This window comes from Cryptomeria japonica, chromosome 3, assembly GCF_030272615.1.
Source record: "Cryptomeria japonica chromosome 3, Sugi_1.0, whole genome shotgun sequence".
Lineage (NCBI taxonomy): Eukaryota > Viridiplantae > Streptophyta > Pinopsida > Cupressales > Cupressaceae > Cryptomeria > Cryptomeria japonica.
In genome coordinates, this window is record NC_081407.1 from 771,840,739 (window position 1) to 771,860,421 (window position 19,683).

General features: G+C 41.3%; 1 protein-coding gene across 1 annotated transcript in view; it reads left to right on the top strand.

Annotated features, from left to right (window-relative positions):
* The window catches only part of LOC131075244 (protein PLASTID TRANSCRIPTIONALLY ACTIVE 7), a 38,415-nt gene extending 21,509 nt beyond the window's left edge, over positions 1–16,906 (top strand). The window contains exon 4 of the mRNA XM_058012076.2: positions 16,414–16,906. Within this exon, the coding sequence (XP_057868059.2) occupies positions 16,414–16,743 (330 nt within the window). The 3' untranslated portion in view covers positions 16,744–16,906. The remainder of the gene's footprint in view (positions 1–16,413) is intronic.
* The last annotated feature ends 2,777 nt before the right edge of the window (positions 16,907–19,683 follow it).

Below are 19,683 nucleotides of genomic sequence, written 5' to 3' on the forward strand. Positions count from 1 at the left end.
GCGAAATTAGAGGCATCTACGTGGACATGGAACTCCCTATCCCAATTCGGATATGCCAGGATGGGGGCCGCCACTAACCTGGTCTTCGACTCTTCAAAAGCTTCACCTTCCGAAGTCCCCCACGTGTACAACTCACCCTTCCGAGTTAGTTTATCCAAGGGGTAGGATATATCAGCAAAATTCTTTATAAACCATGTATAGTAACCAATGTGACACAAGAAGGATTTTACCCTTGTGACATCTGTGGGTGACTCCATCTCCACAATCACCCGGATCTTATCAGGGTCTGGTTTTAGCCTTGCTTTACAAACAATGTGCCCAAGCAATTTGCCTTGCGGCACCATAAATCTGCACTTCTTAGGGTTGAGTGCCAACCTCGCCCTCCGACATCTCTCCATGCATTCCCTTAGGGCTACCAGATGTGTGTCCTGCTCGCTGTAAATCGACTAATCGTCGAGGAAAGCCTTAAAGTTTCCTATAGACATCTTATCAAAGATGTGCAGGATGATCCTCTGAAAAGTTGTGGGCGCGTTGCATAGACCGAATGGCATCCAGTTATATGCGTACACACCGTCCTCCACCATGAAGGTGGTCTTGAGCTTATCCTGCTCGACGATGGATATCTGATTGTATCCTGAAAACCCGTCCATGAAGGAATACATTTCGTGGCTGGCTACCTCTTCCAGTATGCTATCTGTGAAAGGAATAGGAAAAGGGTCCTTTATGGTGATTGTATTTAGGCACCGAAAGTTGACGCAGATCCGAATTTGATTAGCCTCTTTCTTTAAGGAAATAACAATCGGAGACACCCATTCACTGGTCTAGACTCGAAAAATGATGCCAGTGTCTAACATTTTTTCTATTTCCTCATTCACTCTTGCGGCATAGTTTCTGTTCATCTGGTACGACCTCTTCCGCACCGGCTGGGCTCCAGGTACCAGTTGAATGCGATGTACACACATCTCAGGGGGCACTCCTTTTAGATCTTTATATGTCCAGGCGAAAACATCCTTATACTCCAAAAATATTTAGAAAGCTGCTGCCTTCAACACTGGATCTCAATCGTCCCCGACCAATATGTTTTTTGGGGCTTCCTCTGTTCCCAGATTGGTCACCTTTAACTTGGACTCCTCACACTTGATAGGTTTGTCCTTCTCAAACTGATGCGTCGAAGCTTCACCCACTCGGGCCTCCCCTTCTCTGTATTCTCCATACTCAGGTGGAAACACAACTTTCTCCTCCGACTCCTCTATCTGGAGCATGTTGCATTGAAACAACTCATAATCCTCCATTTGCCAATGGAAGAGTCCATTCAATGAGTAGATGTTGTCTTCTGAGCAGCCCTCGAGTTCAAGCACTCCATTATTTGGTTCCATCTCGTCCCTGCCTTCATAGGAATCCCACTCCCATCTGTTTGAGTCTTTTGAGTCGGAGTCGGATGATGCAAGCTCCTTGTTGACGACCTGGGTCCTCAGTTCAATAACGTACTTCCGCCCCCCTTTCTTCGTGGAGAGGCCCAATTGTGATTCACTTTTGCTGTGACCAGCCACCCTCTCCCTAAAATGGCGTCATAGCCCTTCTTTTTAAGTAGGATTACCACAAAATCTAGTAAGAAGGGTTGTGTGCCAATGGTCACGGGCTGGGCTATCAGGGTGCCGAGTGGCTTGATAGTGTGCTGGTCTACTCCCACCGAATTGAATGTGGGTGTCCATAGTGTTGGCTTCCCGAGCTTCTTCCATGTATCCTCCAGCAGCACATTCACCCCAGATCCTCCGTCCACGATGGTGTCCTTGAGGATAGTCCCGAGGATTCCCATTTCCACTACCGTAGGATGCCGACCACTATTTAAGGCCAACAACATTGCATTAGCCGAAGGGCTGACCGGTACTTCCGTCTGGGTCACACTTGAAGGTGTGTGTGCGGTGCTTTGTACGGTACTAAGAATGGCTGTCCTCAGCTGTGGCATTGTGTCCAAAAGGTCCTTCAGCCTTATCGGCACCTCCATTTGCAAGACTTGCCCAATAATGTTCTTTTCTGCTTCAGTACGAGATGAGGTACTCACCACCCCTGCATGTTTTCATCGTTCTGCCGTCATCTCCTGCTCAATGTCGACCTTTGCCTCCCGTAATCTCTCCTTCTCCGTATGGGGGTCGGGATAAGTGGCCTTCTTGGCCTGAGCACGGGTGATTGCCAACACTTCTTTATCATCGCCAGTTTTCTCAATATTGAGAAGATTAACCCCTAGCTTGGGGCAATTTGTGTCGTCGTGGTCTCGAGGACCACACCATCTGCACAAGTTCTGTGGTGTTTCCTCTTTTTGGCAATCCCGCGCAAAGTGCCCCCATTGGTTGTAGGCCCGACACTGAATCATCGACCGTCCTTTGACATCATACTGCATCCGGTTCCGGTTATTGTTATTATTATTGTTGCCTTTCCCTCCCCTTCAGTTACCTCTGTAGCTGTCGGATGATGCCGTGGTGTTGGCTTGAGGCTGGGATGTGCCCGTTGTAGCGGAGGGTGACGACTGCTCCTAGGTGAAAAGCACCTGATTCCCTCGTGTCTTCATGTTGTAGGGACATTCTTTGGTGGAGTGTCCCAACACTTGGCAAATGTCACATGAGGCCTTTTTAGGACAGAAGCCTTTTGTATGACCTTCCTCCTTACACTCCGTGCACCACACTTCCTCATTCTTACTGGTGCTTCCCTTCATACTTTTGAATTCCTTCATCATGCGATGCATGTCCTTCTGGAGGGCTTGCACCTTCTTGCTTGACCCCTCGTCGCTGCTACTTCCCTCGGAGGAGTCCTCCCTTGAGGATTTGTCTTTCTTCTTCCTGGATGTCTTGCCTTCACTTTCCAGGTCCATTGCTCGGTTATAGGCATCTTCGTAGGAGGTGGGTGGTACAATTTTCATTTTCCTCCCGAGGGATGATTTCAAACCCTCCACAAACCACCTTTTCTTTAATCCATCACTGGGCTGGTTGTCGATTTTTCCCAGCAATTCCTTCAGGCGCCGACTATATGCTCGGACATTCTCGTTTTTCCCTTGCTTGGTACTCAGGATTTCCGCCACGATTTCATTGTCGTCCCTGAGAAGTCAAAACTCTGTTTCAAATGCTTTAAGCAATTCATCCCAAGTTGCCTGCTTCGTTTTATCAGCATTGGAGTACCAGTTGATGGCTACCCCTCGTAGGGTGGCGGGGAATTGCACCACCCATTCTGCTTTGTCGGTTACACCATTGGCTGACTAGATTGTTTCACACGTACGACAATGCCGTACCGGGTCTTCTTTCCCGTCACCATTGAACTTAGGCAATTTTTGCCGATTCGCCATCACGCTCCTTGGTGGCGGCCCAGTCCGTCCTCCAGAACTCGAACTCGACCCTCCAGGAACTCCTCCAAACACTAGTCCTCCAGAAGGTACTTCGCCGAGATTTGGTACGTTAGGTCTGTTGTGACCATTTCACACATCGCCCCATTAAAATGGGGACCCCCACTTTTTGCTTTTTGTTTTGCCTATTCTTCTCTCTGTTTTTAGGGTTTTGAGTGAGTGAGTGAGTTGTCTGGGCTAGGGCTAAGCCTTAGGGGTTTCTTTTAGATATTTTTCAAGCTGAGTCTAGTCAAATTTTGAAAGTTATTAAGCGTCCTCCCGAGAATTGAGATTGAGTCAATAAGCTGAGTCTGTCAGGAAGGTCAGATATGTCTCAGGTTAGGTCTAGTTAGGGTTTTTTGAGGGAAAATTCAAATTTTGTTTAAGTGTTAGCATTTTGAAGATGAAATTGTATATTCTTGCCTAGGTAAATTTTGATCAAATTTCAGAGGCAGGATGATGCCTGAAACAGAAAAAGTGCTCCTGTCCTTCACTGGAGGCCCAGGGCGAATTTCATTCTAAGTGCAATTTCTTGTTTTGCGAGAGCTTGCTAACTGATTCCGGGCCTTGAAGATGACCTAACTCTGCGTTGTGAAATGATTGGAGACCTAAATTTTGAATATTTTAGCCAGAAAGGACAAAAGTGCTCCTGTCCCTCTCCAAGGGACCAAGGCAAAGTGCTCCCGTCCCTCATTGAAGGACAAAGGCGAAAAGGCTTATTGGAGCCATTCCTGACCTTGTTTGGTCAAATTGAAACATCAAAGGCATAGTGAAGGACGAAATGAACATGATAAAGCATCCAGACTTGATTGAAAACAATGAAATGATGAATTTTTTGCCTAGAAGGTAAAAAGTGCTCCTGTCCCTCACTGAAGGACCAGAGCACTTTTCTTTATATGCACAATTTTAGACCTTTATTGGACATTAACTTCTATTCATAGCATGAAGTAAGATGAAATCTTCCTTAGCAAAGGAATTTCGAGATGAAAAGTGAGACAATTTGGCTTAGAGAGCAAAAAGTGCTCTCGTCCCTCACTGAAGGACCGGAGCACTAAATTTCAAATTTGCACTATCTTTGCAAGGTTAAGGTGATTTTATGATTTGAAGAGGTTAAGGGAGGCATGTTTTGTCCATTGAATATAATTTAAGCGGTTCACAAAGGAGTAAATCAACCCAAATGACAAAAAGTGCTCCTGTCCCTCACTGAAGGACCATGCCACTTTTTCAAGTTTCTCTTTTTTGTTTGGTATTTTATGGCAAAACTTGACTTGGATGGGAAGGACGAAGGATGTTTTATGCCTTGGACGCGATTGAACTTTTAAAAGAACAAAGAAATACACCAAGATAGGAAAAAGTGCTCCCGTCCCTCTCCAAGGGACCAAAGCGATTTTACAAAAAGTGCTCCCGTCCCTCTCCAAGGGACCAGAGCGATTTTCCAAAAGGTGTGAATTTCCTGCAAGGCCAAGGGAAGTTTGTGATTGAAATGAATGGAAGAGGACATGATTAGCCCATTGAAGATAATTTGGGAAGCTAGCAAAGGACGGATAAGCTTGAAATTGAAAAAGTGCTCCCGTCCCTCACCAAGGGACCAAGGCGAAGTGCTCCCATCCCTCACTGAAGGACCAGAGCACTTAACATGTTATCTCGCCTTTCTTGCCAATTTTGGACAAATTGAGGCCAAGGCACAAGTTTGAAAAAGTGTTTAAAATGCCTTGAAGTGGAATTGAGATGCGAGAGTTGCGAATTTTGACGACAACTTGCAAAAGTGCTCCCGTCCCTCACCAAGGGACCAGAGCGCTTTTTTCAAATATGACCATTTACCTTGCATTTTGAAAGGATATTTTTATTACCAAGGCTCAAGATGGAGTGAAATGTGATATTCTACGCCTTGAGGGTAAATTGAAGATTAATGTGATCAAGAATTCATGCAATGGACTCAAAAGTGCTCCCGTCCCTCACTGAAGGACCAGAGCACTTTTTATGAAAACAACTAATTCCCTCCGAGATTATGTTAAGGCAAAGTTGTATGAGATGGGAAGGATCTTCTAAAACATGGTGAACAAAGGTTTGACTTCAAAAATTGAGAATCCTAGCCTAAAAATAAAAAAGTGCTCCTGTCCCTCTCCAAGGGACCAGAGCACTTAACATGTGCATTCTTTATTTTTGCCATATCCCAATGTTGACATCCTCCAAATCGCATGAAATGCCAAAATCATCAACTTCGAAATATTTGAAAAATTTAAATTAAATTGGCATTTAATAAAGGCGCATGGCATTTAATAAATTAATTTGGGGCCTTAGAAAATCGAAATTTTAATTATAAAGGCATTTAAAATTAATTTTTTTATTAAATTAAAATTGAAAAAGGAGCGCTTGAAGTATTATTTTTATCCATTTTATTAGGTCAGCCTCTTGTTTTTGCAAATTTATTTATTTTTTGGCCTATTTTGCCAAGTCGGCCTATGGGGAGATGAAATGGTGAGCGCCCTATATAATGGGGGGTATTTTGAACAATTTTAATCATCATTCATTCATTATCTCAAGTGCGATTTGAGGAGCAAGGAAGGAGGTGCAAAATCTGGTCTAGTTGGAGCGAATTATCCTAAGTGTTAAAGGCTTAAGGTGGTGAAGTTGATGCTTGAGAAGATTAAAGGAGGCGCATTTTGCTAAAGGAAGGACTTCGATCTACATTTTGCCTAGCGAATTCACCTTATTTTTGCATCATTTTTTAGAATTAATTCTCAAGTGGAGGTATGGCGAGATCATCCTAGTCCCAATGTTGAAATTTTGAATTTTGAACTTCAAGTTTTTGAAAATTGCGTAGTTAATTAGGAAATGATAACTCAAGATTTATCATGAAGTTTCCTAATTAAAATCTTTTATCTTCCTTTCTACTCTATATTTCTACGTTGCAAAATATATTACTCATTATGAAATGTTGTGTAGGTGTCAAGATGGCGACCCCAAAGGCAGGAGCATCCACTAGTTGTCTAGCCCTCATGAAGGAAGATCAGAGGAATGAAGAATTGGAGACCAAGATCGTGTCAAAGTGGAGCAACATTGGAGATACCAACTTGGGAAACTTCAGTGTAAAGAAGTTTCGAGAGGTCCCTTACATTGGCAAGCCATCACTCGTCGCAAGGAGAATAATTGAAAGTGGCATCATCAAGGCGGCCGGTTTCCCTCCAGTAGTCCAGTGCCATGAGCTGATGATCGAGTGTGCTTGCCATTATGACCCACAATCAAGATCAATCATGTCCAAGGAAGGGAACACTTTGGCGTACCTTTCAGAGGAGGCTATAAGTGAGGCTCTCCATCTTCCAGAGCATAAAGATATGATTTACAAAAGCTTAGAAGGAGCCAGGTCCATGTATGAAGATGATCCAAACTCTTGCTTGAACATCATCAATAAGAGTTGGTTACTCAAAAGTCGTTCTCACCTAAGCAAGATTCCCAACACACCACATAGGATCGACTTCTAGGAGGAGTACAGAGATTTGATAACTTTGCTCAATCGAGTTACAGGGGCACCTCAAGCCTTCTATTTTGAGAAGTGGATGTTCTACTTCATCCAAGTGATAGTTCAAGGAAAAGGAACGATTCATTGGGCTAAAATTATTAGCCTTTGCTTGGACGTGCAGTTAAGAAGACTGAAGGCTACCAAGTCATTTCACATGAGCTCATACATCATATATGCCTTGATCAGGAGTTTCGAATATGCAGGACTACCTCACAGAGGAGTGATCGGAAGAGGACCCGGAGAGATTAGAGTTTGTGAGTCTTATGTTCATTTGCATCATCCACCAGGAAGTGACTACAAGTTAGTCAATGATACCTTCACAATGAACATCACTAGGATATTGCAGGGTGGGATTCACAATCGACTATCTCAAGATGCACAAGAACTTATAAAGAGGTACGGTGCTTGGTTCATTTAGTTTCAAAAGTTTACATATATCAGAGTCCATGGATGTCCTTCACCCCCCTACATGTTGCCGAGGTATCCGATAGACAAGATAGTGCTACTTGAGGTGGCTAGGTAGTTGGCAGACTATGCAAAGACATTCAGACACAGGCATAGAAATGGAGCTCCCGTGCCCATCATATTGGGGAATTCAGTTGAGGTATGTCCTAATGCTCTAGCCTTGGATGATGCAGAGAGGGAGTTGGCCTCATATTCATTCGCATTCTTTGCCTTGAGGGAGAATTTTGATCCTTATGGGTATATAGAGGAGACATATGGTAGGAAGTACAAGCACGAATTTCAGGTAGAAGACTTTTGGATGAATCTCTCAAGTGATTTAGAAGTGAAAAGAAAGATGCATTCCAGATTGCCTTTAGATTTCATCAGAAAATGTATAGTTTACAGAGTGGCCGATCAAGCTAAGGACAGTGGCAGACATCTCCAGTCATCCTATGATAGAGAAGACAAAGCAGTGAAGATAGATTGGAACGAGCCCGAGATTACGGATTTGAGAACTTTGATGGCTCCAATTTTGTCATGTACTCGCAGATGGGTGGATGTACAACATCAAAAGTTAAGAGAACAGAACATACCAATGACTTATACTTTGGAGGAAAGACCAGAAGAAGGAGGAGCAAGCGCAAGTGAAGACAATTCTCATCCTAGAGGCGCGAAGAGGAAAGAAAGACCCGAGAAAAAGGAACCCTCTAAGAAGAAGCAAGAGGCTAATCGAGATCGCTCATCAGGTACATCATCTCGACATGAGAAAAGGACAAGTCAAGTTGAAGGACAAGAGATGACGATGCCTGAGGTGGATGAATCTATGGAGTCAATAGTACAAAATGATAGACCTGAAAAGGGGAAGGCACCTCAGCATTCATCAAGTCGATCTCCCCAAGTCAATGAGCTACATGAAGACAAGAATGATGATGAAGCGACATCTCCTCTCCGAGAAGAAGAACCATTGCCTAAAGAAATACAAGTCAGAGAGACAAGATCCGCCATTCCAGATTGGTTGAAGGAGAGATTGACAAGGGTGATTGTGATTGAGGATGAAGATAATGTGATTGACTTAGAGAGCCTTGTAGGGAATTCTCAGGAAGTAACGGAGAGGAAGAAGGCCACCAAGATGTCCAAGATGATCAGAGATGAGACAGGGTCCAGGAAGTTGCAGATAGCTACACCGGCAGTGGACAAGTATGAAGGTGAAATCCTTGCAAAAGAGTACGATGTAGAAACATTTGAACTTGGTCCACTCACTGCTGAGCAGGCACTGGATGAGGCAACCGATTCATTTGAGGCACTTAAAGACAAGCTTAAGGAAGAAATGGAAAATAATAGAAAGCTTGAGAGAGAGGTCGGCGCTTAGAGAGGCTACTTTAGCCATCTCAATCAGCCCTTGGGACGTCAAGATCCAGCAGTGTCTCCTGTACAGGCACTTCCCCTTGAATCAGTTGGCGAGGCAGAGAGAGTCAAGAGCTTGGTTCAGCTTATGAGCTCTTGGATGGACAAATCCCACACAGTTGCCGTTGAATTTGCAACAAGAATGATGCAGACAATCCATCGAGCTATCCAGGTCCTTGAGATCGTCCACAACCTGATGATAACAGTAGCCGCTTTCGCTCACACTAGAGATGTTATCATTCCTGTTCTACAAGTAATCAGACAAACACCAAGGAAGATCCTATCACAAGAAAAGATAATGGATGGAGGAGCTCATATTTTACTTCAGTGGTGAACCCTACTTCAGATGAAGGAGGTTCTTTTCGAGGACATCAACACCAAATGCAATCAAGTTGAGGGCGTCATCCATCCAATTCAGGACAAGGTGTTTGAGGTGTTATGTACCATTCTGGGCAAAAGGATCGAAGTTGAGACAGATGTGGACCTTCAAGAGTTGGAAGAAAGGGTCAAGGTCATCTTTTGCAAGGATGAGAATGTCATTACAGATGGGCAACGGGATCAAATGTTCGCTACTATGCTCTTGATTGAGAAGATCAAAGAACTTGAACATGGATGGGATGCGGCTCTTCTCAAGGCCTTTGATCAGGTTATCCACTTGGAGGAATGAATGAGGAATCTTCTCGAGATTCCTATTGCTGAGATTGAAGGAATTGTGTCCAGATTCATTGCATATGCTAAGAAAGAGCATTGGAAAGGGAATAAGGTTCTAGAAGAGAGGTTGTTGTAGATGATGTGGCACCTTAATTATCATTGGTCTATGTTTCCTAGATTTTTGTGCCAATTAAATATTTGGCTATGCATTTAATATTGTTCAACTAAAAAGGGAACTTTTTGTAATAAACCCTAATTAGGGTTTAGGTGTCAGAATCTCAGTCGTTGATCTTCTTTTGATCTGGGCCGTTCATTGTAATTGAGGATGCTATATATACCCTCACTCATTTTCATTTTGTCATTAGAAATGAGATATTAGATATTAGAGGAGAGATTAGAAATCAGATTTTAGAGAGAAGAAAGTTATTTTGTAGCAAGATTGAGCATTGAAGAAGGAATTTCAAGCAATTGTTGTCTATTTTGGCTTTGAGATCAATAAAATATTGAAGTTATGGTGTTTTATTGCAATTCTTGTGGCTATCTTCATGGTTGTTTACTTTCTTGAATCATTCTCAATCGAAATAGTATTTAAGTTTGAAGGACTAAGTGTTGAGCTTGATCTTTGGTGAGATTCACATTCCAAACCACTAGCTTCTTATTGATTGTAAGAACGCCTTGTGTGGTCAATTGGAAATATTTGGATTGCTTAAACCTTCAATCATTATTGAGCTATTGATATGTACCTTCATGGTAGTGTCTATAATTCTTGATGATTTGAAAATCATTAATCACCTTAGAAGATCGCATCAATTCCAGTAAAGTTGTAATCCCTTGGCAATACTGAAATTGGTAGAATCTTACCAAGTCTAGCCTACATTGAGTCATTCTTAGGATTAGATTAGAATTCATCTCTTGCAAACCCTACCTTTTGATTTTTTTTGAGAACTTGTTAGTTTTAGGAAATTTCTGTTCCTGCAATTCGGATGCATAAGGCCCCTTGATGAAACAACATTCACAACGACCACTGGTGCTTATCCACACGTAGAGACCCTACATCGAAGAACCTTGGAGTCATCCTGATTGATCCTTTTTCGCGGCATCTTCAGCAATCAGAGGCTTTATTCAAGAGAGGATAAGGTACCCTTGGGTATTTTATTCTGTGTTTGATAGTGTACAAAATACACGTCAACAAGGTCCCACCAGGTTACTCTGACTACCAGGGTGTGATGAGTCCGAACCGAATAGATTGCTTCTACTACTGTGCCCTTGTGCCCTCCCGACACCTTCGGTCGCACTGGTATCCTCCACCTCTCTGTTCTCGGTCTGGGTCTCCTCTTCTCTCTTGGTCTCGGCACCTCTGTATGGCGTGCATGACTCTTCCGTACTCCCGTCACCAATCTCTTCCAATGTCAGGGAAAGGTCCCCCAATCGCTTCCTGGTGGTTTCTATTAGTACGGAAACTTGGCCGTCAGCACTCGAGCCATCATTGCTAGTTGCGCTTTTTTCAGCAAGTTTCTTCAAGCGTCGCCGACGTTTTGCTTGTTGTTCTAACCTCAATGTCTTCGCGGCTGCCTCGTGCATGTCTTCTTCCTATCCCTTTGGCATACGTTTTCTATCCTTCTTCAGCGTCACAGGCATCAATTCCTTCTTGCCATGGGGTTGAAGGTTCGTCGACGATTTTCGTCCCGTTCCTCCTCTCGTCGATTCCTTTCTTCAAATTGCTGCAAAATTTGTTGCTGACGGGTCTCGCGGTAGGTTTCTTCTCGGCGAGTTTGGAGAGCAAGGAACGCCTGTGCCAACAAGCTAGGCAAGTTGTTCATCAACCGGTTTACGACCGGATTTATGCCAAGGGCACTCCACACTACGCTCTCAGGGACGTCCTCAATCGTGGCCTCCCTCCGTACGTAAGTTTCGATGGTTGCCTGTAGGATGCAGGTGAAATCCCTTGTCAGTGCTCCCTCTCCTTCGAACAACTCCGTCGGCTCTTCCTTGAGATTGTTACTTGTCCCCTCGCTCACTGGTTGCCCCATTATCGTCGTGCCATGTAGTATGTTCCCGTCATTCCAAGTTTAATTTGGCAACGGCGCTAGAAGTTTACCCTCTAGGTGAACAGTTTAAGACATACAGACATAATACTTAATGAGAAACAGTAATGCCATAGATACTAGATAATAATATTAAGCCAACAGAAAAGATACCATTTCCATTCATAATCGTGATCCTGACAAGTTACATTACATGGTATATAAAGGTATTGAGGGGGTGCGAGGGATAACCATCGCACCCGTAACTACCAACCCTCAGTTACATTACTAACAAAGTACTTCCTAATTAATTACTGTTTATTCCCGTACGTACAATATTACCGCCAACAATCACAAAGTCTATAAAGATGATTACATGATTCATCATTACAATGAGTAGCAAATATAGATACTAATAGCAATAGCATTACAAAAGACAAAATGCCAAAATGTCAAAATTCAAAATGTAGTGAAGGGAGGCCTCTAATCATTTGCAAACTCCTCATCACTGGAACTGCTGGACTCCACAAGGTCAAGATCCCTCAAGCTCACACCAACTAGCCTTGCATTTGAAGTGGTAGGATCCTCTGGCTCTACATCCCATCGTGCCGCTAGACTCTCCTTGTAGACAAGTGTCTTGTGGTCCATGAGACACAAAGTACTGTGTACAGCCACAAGCTTCTCTGCTCTCTTAGAGGTAAGTATGTTCCTCTTAAGAGAGTGGATGAAGCTATATGTAGACCAGTTCCTCTCAGACATTGAAGAACTGGAAACCTGGGATAGCAGACAGATGGCTAGACTGGTGGTCAAAGATTTCAGACCATGACAATTCCACCACAAAAGTGGGTCCTCCCGTGCCATAGTTTCTATATCCATCTTTGCCGCATCTGAATAGCCTCTAAGAGTGTCAAATCTTCCCCACTCAATGTAGATTATGCCGACATCTCTAGAATCATACATCTTCTCTATGCACCTAAAGAAACCCGCCTTCACCTCATCATCCTGAATCGGCATCACTCTACCTGATCTAGCTTTGTACCACTTAGGATTCAAGGCAAAGGCAGCCATATGCAAAGGAGTGTTCAACTTGTCCCATCTGCGCTGAATGATTGGCCGAATGTGCTCATTGTAGAATGCTAGAGAGGGGTCCTTCACTCGCACAACAACCCTCATCTAGTCAAGCATAGAGTCAATGCACTCATACACCTCTCCAAGGTTAGGTGCATCCCCATCCCCATAGCTAATGACCTGGAATACTGGAGAAATGATGGAGACAATGTATTTCGCATCAATCCAAAACACATCACTCTTCACTATCTCCTTCATCCTTCTCTCCTGCTCTGTCTTGGCCTTGACTCACCTATTCCACTCATTAGTCATAGCCATGAGATGCAATGCCTCTTGCAACTCAATCATTCTCTCCAAGAGAATGAAATAGGATGCATATTTGGTCTCAACTGGTTTCAAGAACTCCTTCGCAAATGTCCTGAAGAGTGCATGTGAAGTGTGGTGGTTGTAGATAAACATCTGCACATCTCTCGTATCAGTGACCACTCCTCTAATCCAGTCAATCTTCCCCATGTCCTTGAGTGCATTGTTCATGGCATGCACACAACATGCACACAACATGGGGTCCACCAAATATGTTTGTAGGCTCTCTCAATGAGTCTCCCTGTTGCTCTACACACATGGGTTGCATTAGTCACTACTTGGACCACATTTTGTGGCCCAACTTCTTCAATAGCCTCCCTGGGGACCTGAAATTGAAAATCAACATCTTTACTATGCCCTGTACAATCAACTGCTCTAAGGAAGTATGGGCCCTATGCACATGTGACCATGATGTTGATGAGTAGATGATGGCTAATGTCCGTCCACCCATCCATAACAATGCTGCACCCAAATGCTACCCAACATGCCATCATCTTCTCCATCAAAATATTGATCTTAGAATGGAACTTATCCAAGATCGAGGTCCTCATTTTTGTCTCACCTGGTGGCACATATGATGTTCCTCCCTTTGCCACCATAGCCATCATTTCCCTATAATAAGGAGACCGTGTAACATGAAATGGGATGCCATTGGCAAAGAAGAACTTGCCAATGGATTCATCTATCTCATCTCTCAGTTGCATATTAAATATATCAGCTATGGGGTTACTCTGCGATGTCTGCAACTTGCATTTCCCTATACCCCTAGCGAGCATGGCACTAGAAGTAGAAGTGGAAGTGGATGGATCATTCTTCTCGTATGTGAAGCATGAGGAGAAGTATATGGCGCATGCTGGCTTTGCTGAAGGGCTGCCCTAGCAAATAAAGTAGTAGGGACTGAAAGATTTGTGTCATTTGGAACGCCCAAAGCTTGTTTAACTCAATTCTGTATTGTATGTTTTTAGGTTCCTTAAAAAATTTACAATGATCCACACCTTTTTCTGTCCAAAAAAGAAAGTGTGCATTCACTCTAGTGATGCTACCAAACCATTCAACCCTACAAATGCTGCACTTCCACTTCCTTGTTCTCCCACCTGAACGTGATGTGCCTTCTACTCTTGAAGCAAACTGTTTGAGAGGAGATTCGTGATCATAAGCACCCCTAGCATACTGTGCCAACAACTCTGAAGGGCAACTTGTACTAGCTGGTGCACTTGCCATGGAACTAAATTGGGCTCGAAGATCAGCCCCATGGTCACCCCCCTCATCCTTAGGTTCAAATTCTGAATCATGTTCACTATGAGAATGGATTTCTATCTCATCCTCACTCATGTCGTGGGAGCTCATTGTGAAAGTGACACTGCATTTCACAAAATAAAAATAAAAATAAAATCAGCCTAGTTTAACAAATTGAAATACAAATTTGAAATTTCAATTTTGAAAACAAAATTTACAATTTACAATTATTTAAGAATTAAAATAAAAATAATAAAAATTGATGTTGAATCTTGAGGGCATAATGATGAAAATTCAACATCAAATCTGATTTTGAGATGAATAACTAATAAGAAAAAAAAAACCAAACAAAGAATTGAAAAATGAAAATCAGAAAATGAAACAAAAAAACCAAGAAAAACCCTACCTTGTGCTTGAAAAATCTCTCCAAAAAGCAATAGAATCCTCTTCCTCTTCTTCTTGCTCCTTCTCACTCCTATCACATTTGCAATCACTCTTTTCACTCCTTCAATCAGACTTCTACAAGTTTTTGCTCCTCTTCACCAGTCATTCAAAATGTGAGTGAAATCATCAAATATGATGGTTTTGTTGTGTTTTGGGGGAAGGGGTGGGGCCCACGTCAAATTAGGGTTACCCCCCAATCCCCAAAAATCAAACCTTTTTTTTAAATTTTAATTTTTTCATGGCATTTGATGTGGGGGCGATGGGAGATGTCTAGACATCTCCCTACCCCTCGAGAAACGCCTAGGCGTCCCCCAAGGAGGCGTGGAGACGTCTCCCAAGGAGACTGGGGGACGTCTCCTCATCTCCACGTCTCGGAGACGTTTCCCCATCTCCGACGGAGCACCGTTGGCGGCGGTGGGACGGCGGGAGATGTCATGTCCCCGTTTCCTTGTCTCGGAAATGTGGCCAAAATGGGGGGGAAATGCGTTTCCATGGAATGCTGTTTTATTTTCCTTGAAGTGTTAAAAAAATATCTTTTTGATTTATTAAAATAATATTATTTAAGTTCCCCCTCAATCCAAAAAGGGTAACGTGACTTTGTATAAGTGACAGCACTGCTTCAAAGAGTAAGTGCGTGATAAGCTAGTATGACCTGAATTGAAACCTAAAAACATTGCAATTCAGAACTGATAGTAATTATTTTTATTTCGTATTTTTTTTAATTTAGATTTAGATATAAATGTAAAATTGTGATATATATAGTGTGTGCTAGGCTAGAGTGATCTGAATTGAAGCCTAAAAATCGTTGTAATTTATAGTTGATTGTAATTACTCTTAATTTTATTATTATTATTTATTAATTTATTTTGTATAAGTATTATTTGAATTTTGTAGAAATATTTAAATTTAATATGTTTTTAATTTACATTTATTTATTTATAATTATAAAATTTAGGTCCAGCTGTATCCATTCTAGGGGGGTCTTGAAAAATAGTCGTATCCATATCAGACATTGTATCGATGTCCGTGCAACCCTGCTTAAAATTATAGGGATGTGCCATGTTAAAAATATGCATCTAGATTTATAAAAGAAAAAATACATCTGGAGTAAATGAAAGGGTAATTATGCAATATTTGCTGGATGATTAAATATTCTATCGAGTGAACTGAAAGCAATTGAATCTTTCAGAGGCCAGGCAAAACCCTGGATGAATTACGTGGCTTTAGGCAATCAAGCTTATTATCCATTACGTGCGAGAGATAATGTCGTGCATGTAATTTTAGGACATTGTTCATTGTTCATTCATAATTGTGCTGTAAAGGTTGTTTTCAGTTTATTTATTGGACACCTTCTTGAAGATGCATCTATTCCAAACATGAAAATCTATACAGTTTCAAGATTGACATCTGATTGACACAAGGCTGTATGCAGCAAAAGTTTCCAGTTTCAATAACAATTTTTGTACTCACGAATTTCTATTGTTATTTTGGGACTTGTTTAGGATTCTTTCCCAGATTTCACAAGTCGTTAATAAATTGTTGGAAACATGATGTGATCAGAGCCACAGGTCCAACAATGATTTTGAATTTTTGAGTTTTCCTTTCATTTGGCCTCCTAACTTTCCTTTCACAAGAAATTAAGCACAATCTGAGGTCAGACTACAGGAACAGTTGTGCATGAGACTTTATGAAAGACTATACCATCTTTATTTTTGTAAGATTTTGTATTGCAAGCTTTGTTTATTGACAAATGTTCTATACCTATGATTCTTCCTATAAATGAACTTTCATACTTGTATATTATGCATTACAACTTATGGTTTGCTATTCTAAAGACAATGATTCGTCAATTCTTATTTGTTGTATATATATTTTCCATCTGATTTCAGTCTCCGAACAAGAGATGGCCGCAGATGAAACGGATACCTTTTGCAGAGGAGCAGGAAAAGATGATAAGAGATAGCTGTCTAGTAGAGACAGTAGACATTGCTAAATTACTGAATGAAGCAGATAACAAATATCAGTTAGTATTAGATCTTGCAGCTGAAGCAACTGAGTTCCAGATCAAGAATAAACGTAGATCTATTGACGTGCATCCACTTTCAAAGGTTATTAGTGATAGAATGAACGAGGATGGAATTAAACGTCCAGATGGATATATTATAGATGATACATATGGTCTAGTCCCTGATTCATGGGTTAGACAATTTGAATGTTAAGTCTCCATGGTGTTGTGCTCTTTAAGGGTCTTTGGGTCCCTTTCTTGGGCCTTCAAACTGACTCCAAGAGTTGGAGGTACTTCCATCATTTCTCTGAATGTAAAATTTGGTCCACTAAACTAAAACAGAGGCAAAATTTCAAATGTGAAGATATTTTAATTTAGGCTGGCTGCTTATGTATCTCATTACTTTCAAAGTATATTTTCTTGCATGAATTCATTTACAGAATATGTTCACCTAAAAATACATATTTGTGTACTCATAAAAGTAGGGGATCTCAATTTCAGAATTTGGCATTTTTTCTAATTTGATATAACTAGATGAAATTAAGTCATACGTCAAAAAGACTAGAATTACACAAGTTGAGCATGATATGCACCATAGGTTGGTCAATGCTTCAAACTATTTGCACAATAGGCTGGTTAATGTTACAAACTATTTGCACAATAGGCTAGTTAATTTTCCAAACATTTTGTACCATATGCTCACTAGGATGGTCGTAGAGTTTAGAAGGAAAAGGACACATTCATCCTTGTCACACCATTGTTTGGTTGTTTTATTGGTAAAAAGAAGTCTATTTGCTCAGTTCCCAAATGTTACATGGGAAGAGTTCAAAGGTTGGGATGACATTCATAATAGATGACATTCATTATAGACTATTATGACACATTCCAGTTAATAATGAAAATGATAGGGCTGAAGAAGAGAATGATAGGGCTATGGAAAACATTAAACAAACTAGGGGTGTAGAAGAAATTGAAACCCCTAAAGGAAATGTGCCAGGAAATACTAGGGATAACCTACCACCTTCTATTCACCTGCCCTTAGCCCTAGTGAGCATAGGAGTGAAGAATTGAAATAGGAACATAGAAGTGAGGACTTGCAACAAGGTTCACCTGGAACATCTGAAAAATCACTTGTAGCATTTAAAAAACCCTCACAACATCTTTGCCTAGAAGCCCTATTCCTCCATCTCCACCAAAAACTAGAAAAAGAAGATACCTGCTTATTCTTTTTTAGTTAAAAAGAAGCATAAGAAATAGCAAACTAAACTTAAGTCTAATAAACATAACCTTAGGGAGGATTCCAAGAAGCAGAAACCAAGAAGCAGAAACATCTGAAGGAGTCTATGAAACAAACGCCTAGACAAAAGCATGGAGAAAAAATGAAGAACATAGGATTGAAGAGAAAACTCAAAGACAGAAGCATAAAAAGGAAAAGGTCAAAATGAAGAAGTAGCCAGAGGGGCATTCACATTGCCTCAAAGAAAAAGTTGCAAGAGAGCAAAAGTTTCAAAAATGGGATAATGTTGATGAAACTAATTCTGAAAGAGAATATATATTAAAAAATCAGAGAAATAAAACTAAGGGTGATGAATAGCAAAAAGAGGAAACCATAGATGAGAATACCTAAAGGGATTACAGGCAATCTAGCTTAGAGCATGAAACAGATGATGATGACCCTTACATAGCCAAGAAAAAGGCTAAGGACATACCAATCTATCCGATAATGATGATGTTGGGATGGATGTTGGAGCTGTCATTTTTATTGGACCAGCGATGTTATGAAGGGAGAAGAAGAAGATAGTGAGTTTTAGGCAGCTCTTAAGAAAAATCAGGACTTGGAAGAGCAGTTGAAGGGCTACAAGGAAAGAGAAATTGGGTTGCAAGGGAAAATTAAGGAACTAGAAATATAGTTGATACTCCATCAGAAGGAAGAAGTAGGACTAGATAAGTTGACAATTCTAGCTATAGTAGAGCTATAGAAGAAGGAACCACGACTTGCTAAGGAAGTAGATGCTCCTGTGGCACCCCGACCACTTAGAACACTAACCCTTGGACATGCTCTATGGCATGCACACCTGAAATTTGAATGGTACAAACAATAATGGGAAAAAGAAATAAAAAGCAATTAGGGCCAAATATGAAGCAAAGTTGGAAGAAAGGACTTAGAGGTAAAAGAGGTGACAGTCAATCTGGAAAAGATTGTTGACGTAACAAACCAGCTAAGAAGCTGTAGGCCACCAACCCGGGTATATGCCTTGTATTTGAATTTTTATTTTTTTATGTTGTCAAATTAGTCAGTGTGTTAGCGATTCACCTATTTCCATCATTACAACTAGATCATTTTTAATTACTCACTCAAAAGCCATGCCATAAATGTTGGACCAAATGTGTGAATTGTACCTTCGCAACTTGGGTTTCCCTTATAATGTAAATTGGAACCCCTTAATATACATGGAAGATGTTCATCTTAAGGCCCTTACATCTTACCTTAGGTTTGAACAAGAAAGGGGAGAGTTGTTTCAAGCATACTAGAAAATGGAAAAATTACATCCTTCGCAAATTAGAGTAGAATCAACTACACTAGAAGAGATTGTAGATGAATGGGTTGACCTCGTCAAGAAACGAGAAGTGGCTGAGAAAATTGTTCAATGTAAGATAGAGGATTATGGTAGGTTCAAAACATTGGTAGTTGGGCATGGTAAGGAGAAAAAGTGCATTATTAGAATAGGTGGAGTGAGCTTACTCTTGAGCTCAAAAGAAAGGAGCCCCACTCAATTTACAACTACATTGCACTAGAATCAAGGGCAATGAGATACATTAAGGCTTCATTGGACACTAAGGTCACATGGCTCCCACTCACATTTTATCCCCTGCTCCTATATCCAGTTCCACATTGGTTAGGAAAGAATTTGGTGGATATGGTAAAAGAAAGAGAATGATGGGAGAAGATCACAAGACAAGGTGGTTTTTATATGACACAAGGTGTAGGTGTTAGCGAGTCAATAGACTTTAAACTTGATGTGTCACATTTTAATCTTAGGCCCTAGTTTTGTTGTGGACAAGCAAATGTGTAGTTGTGGGGAGCGATGGGTCTTGCAATTGACAATATTTTATTTTTCCTTTCACAAGACTTTTATATGTTTCAAGACTGCAT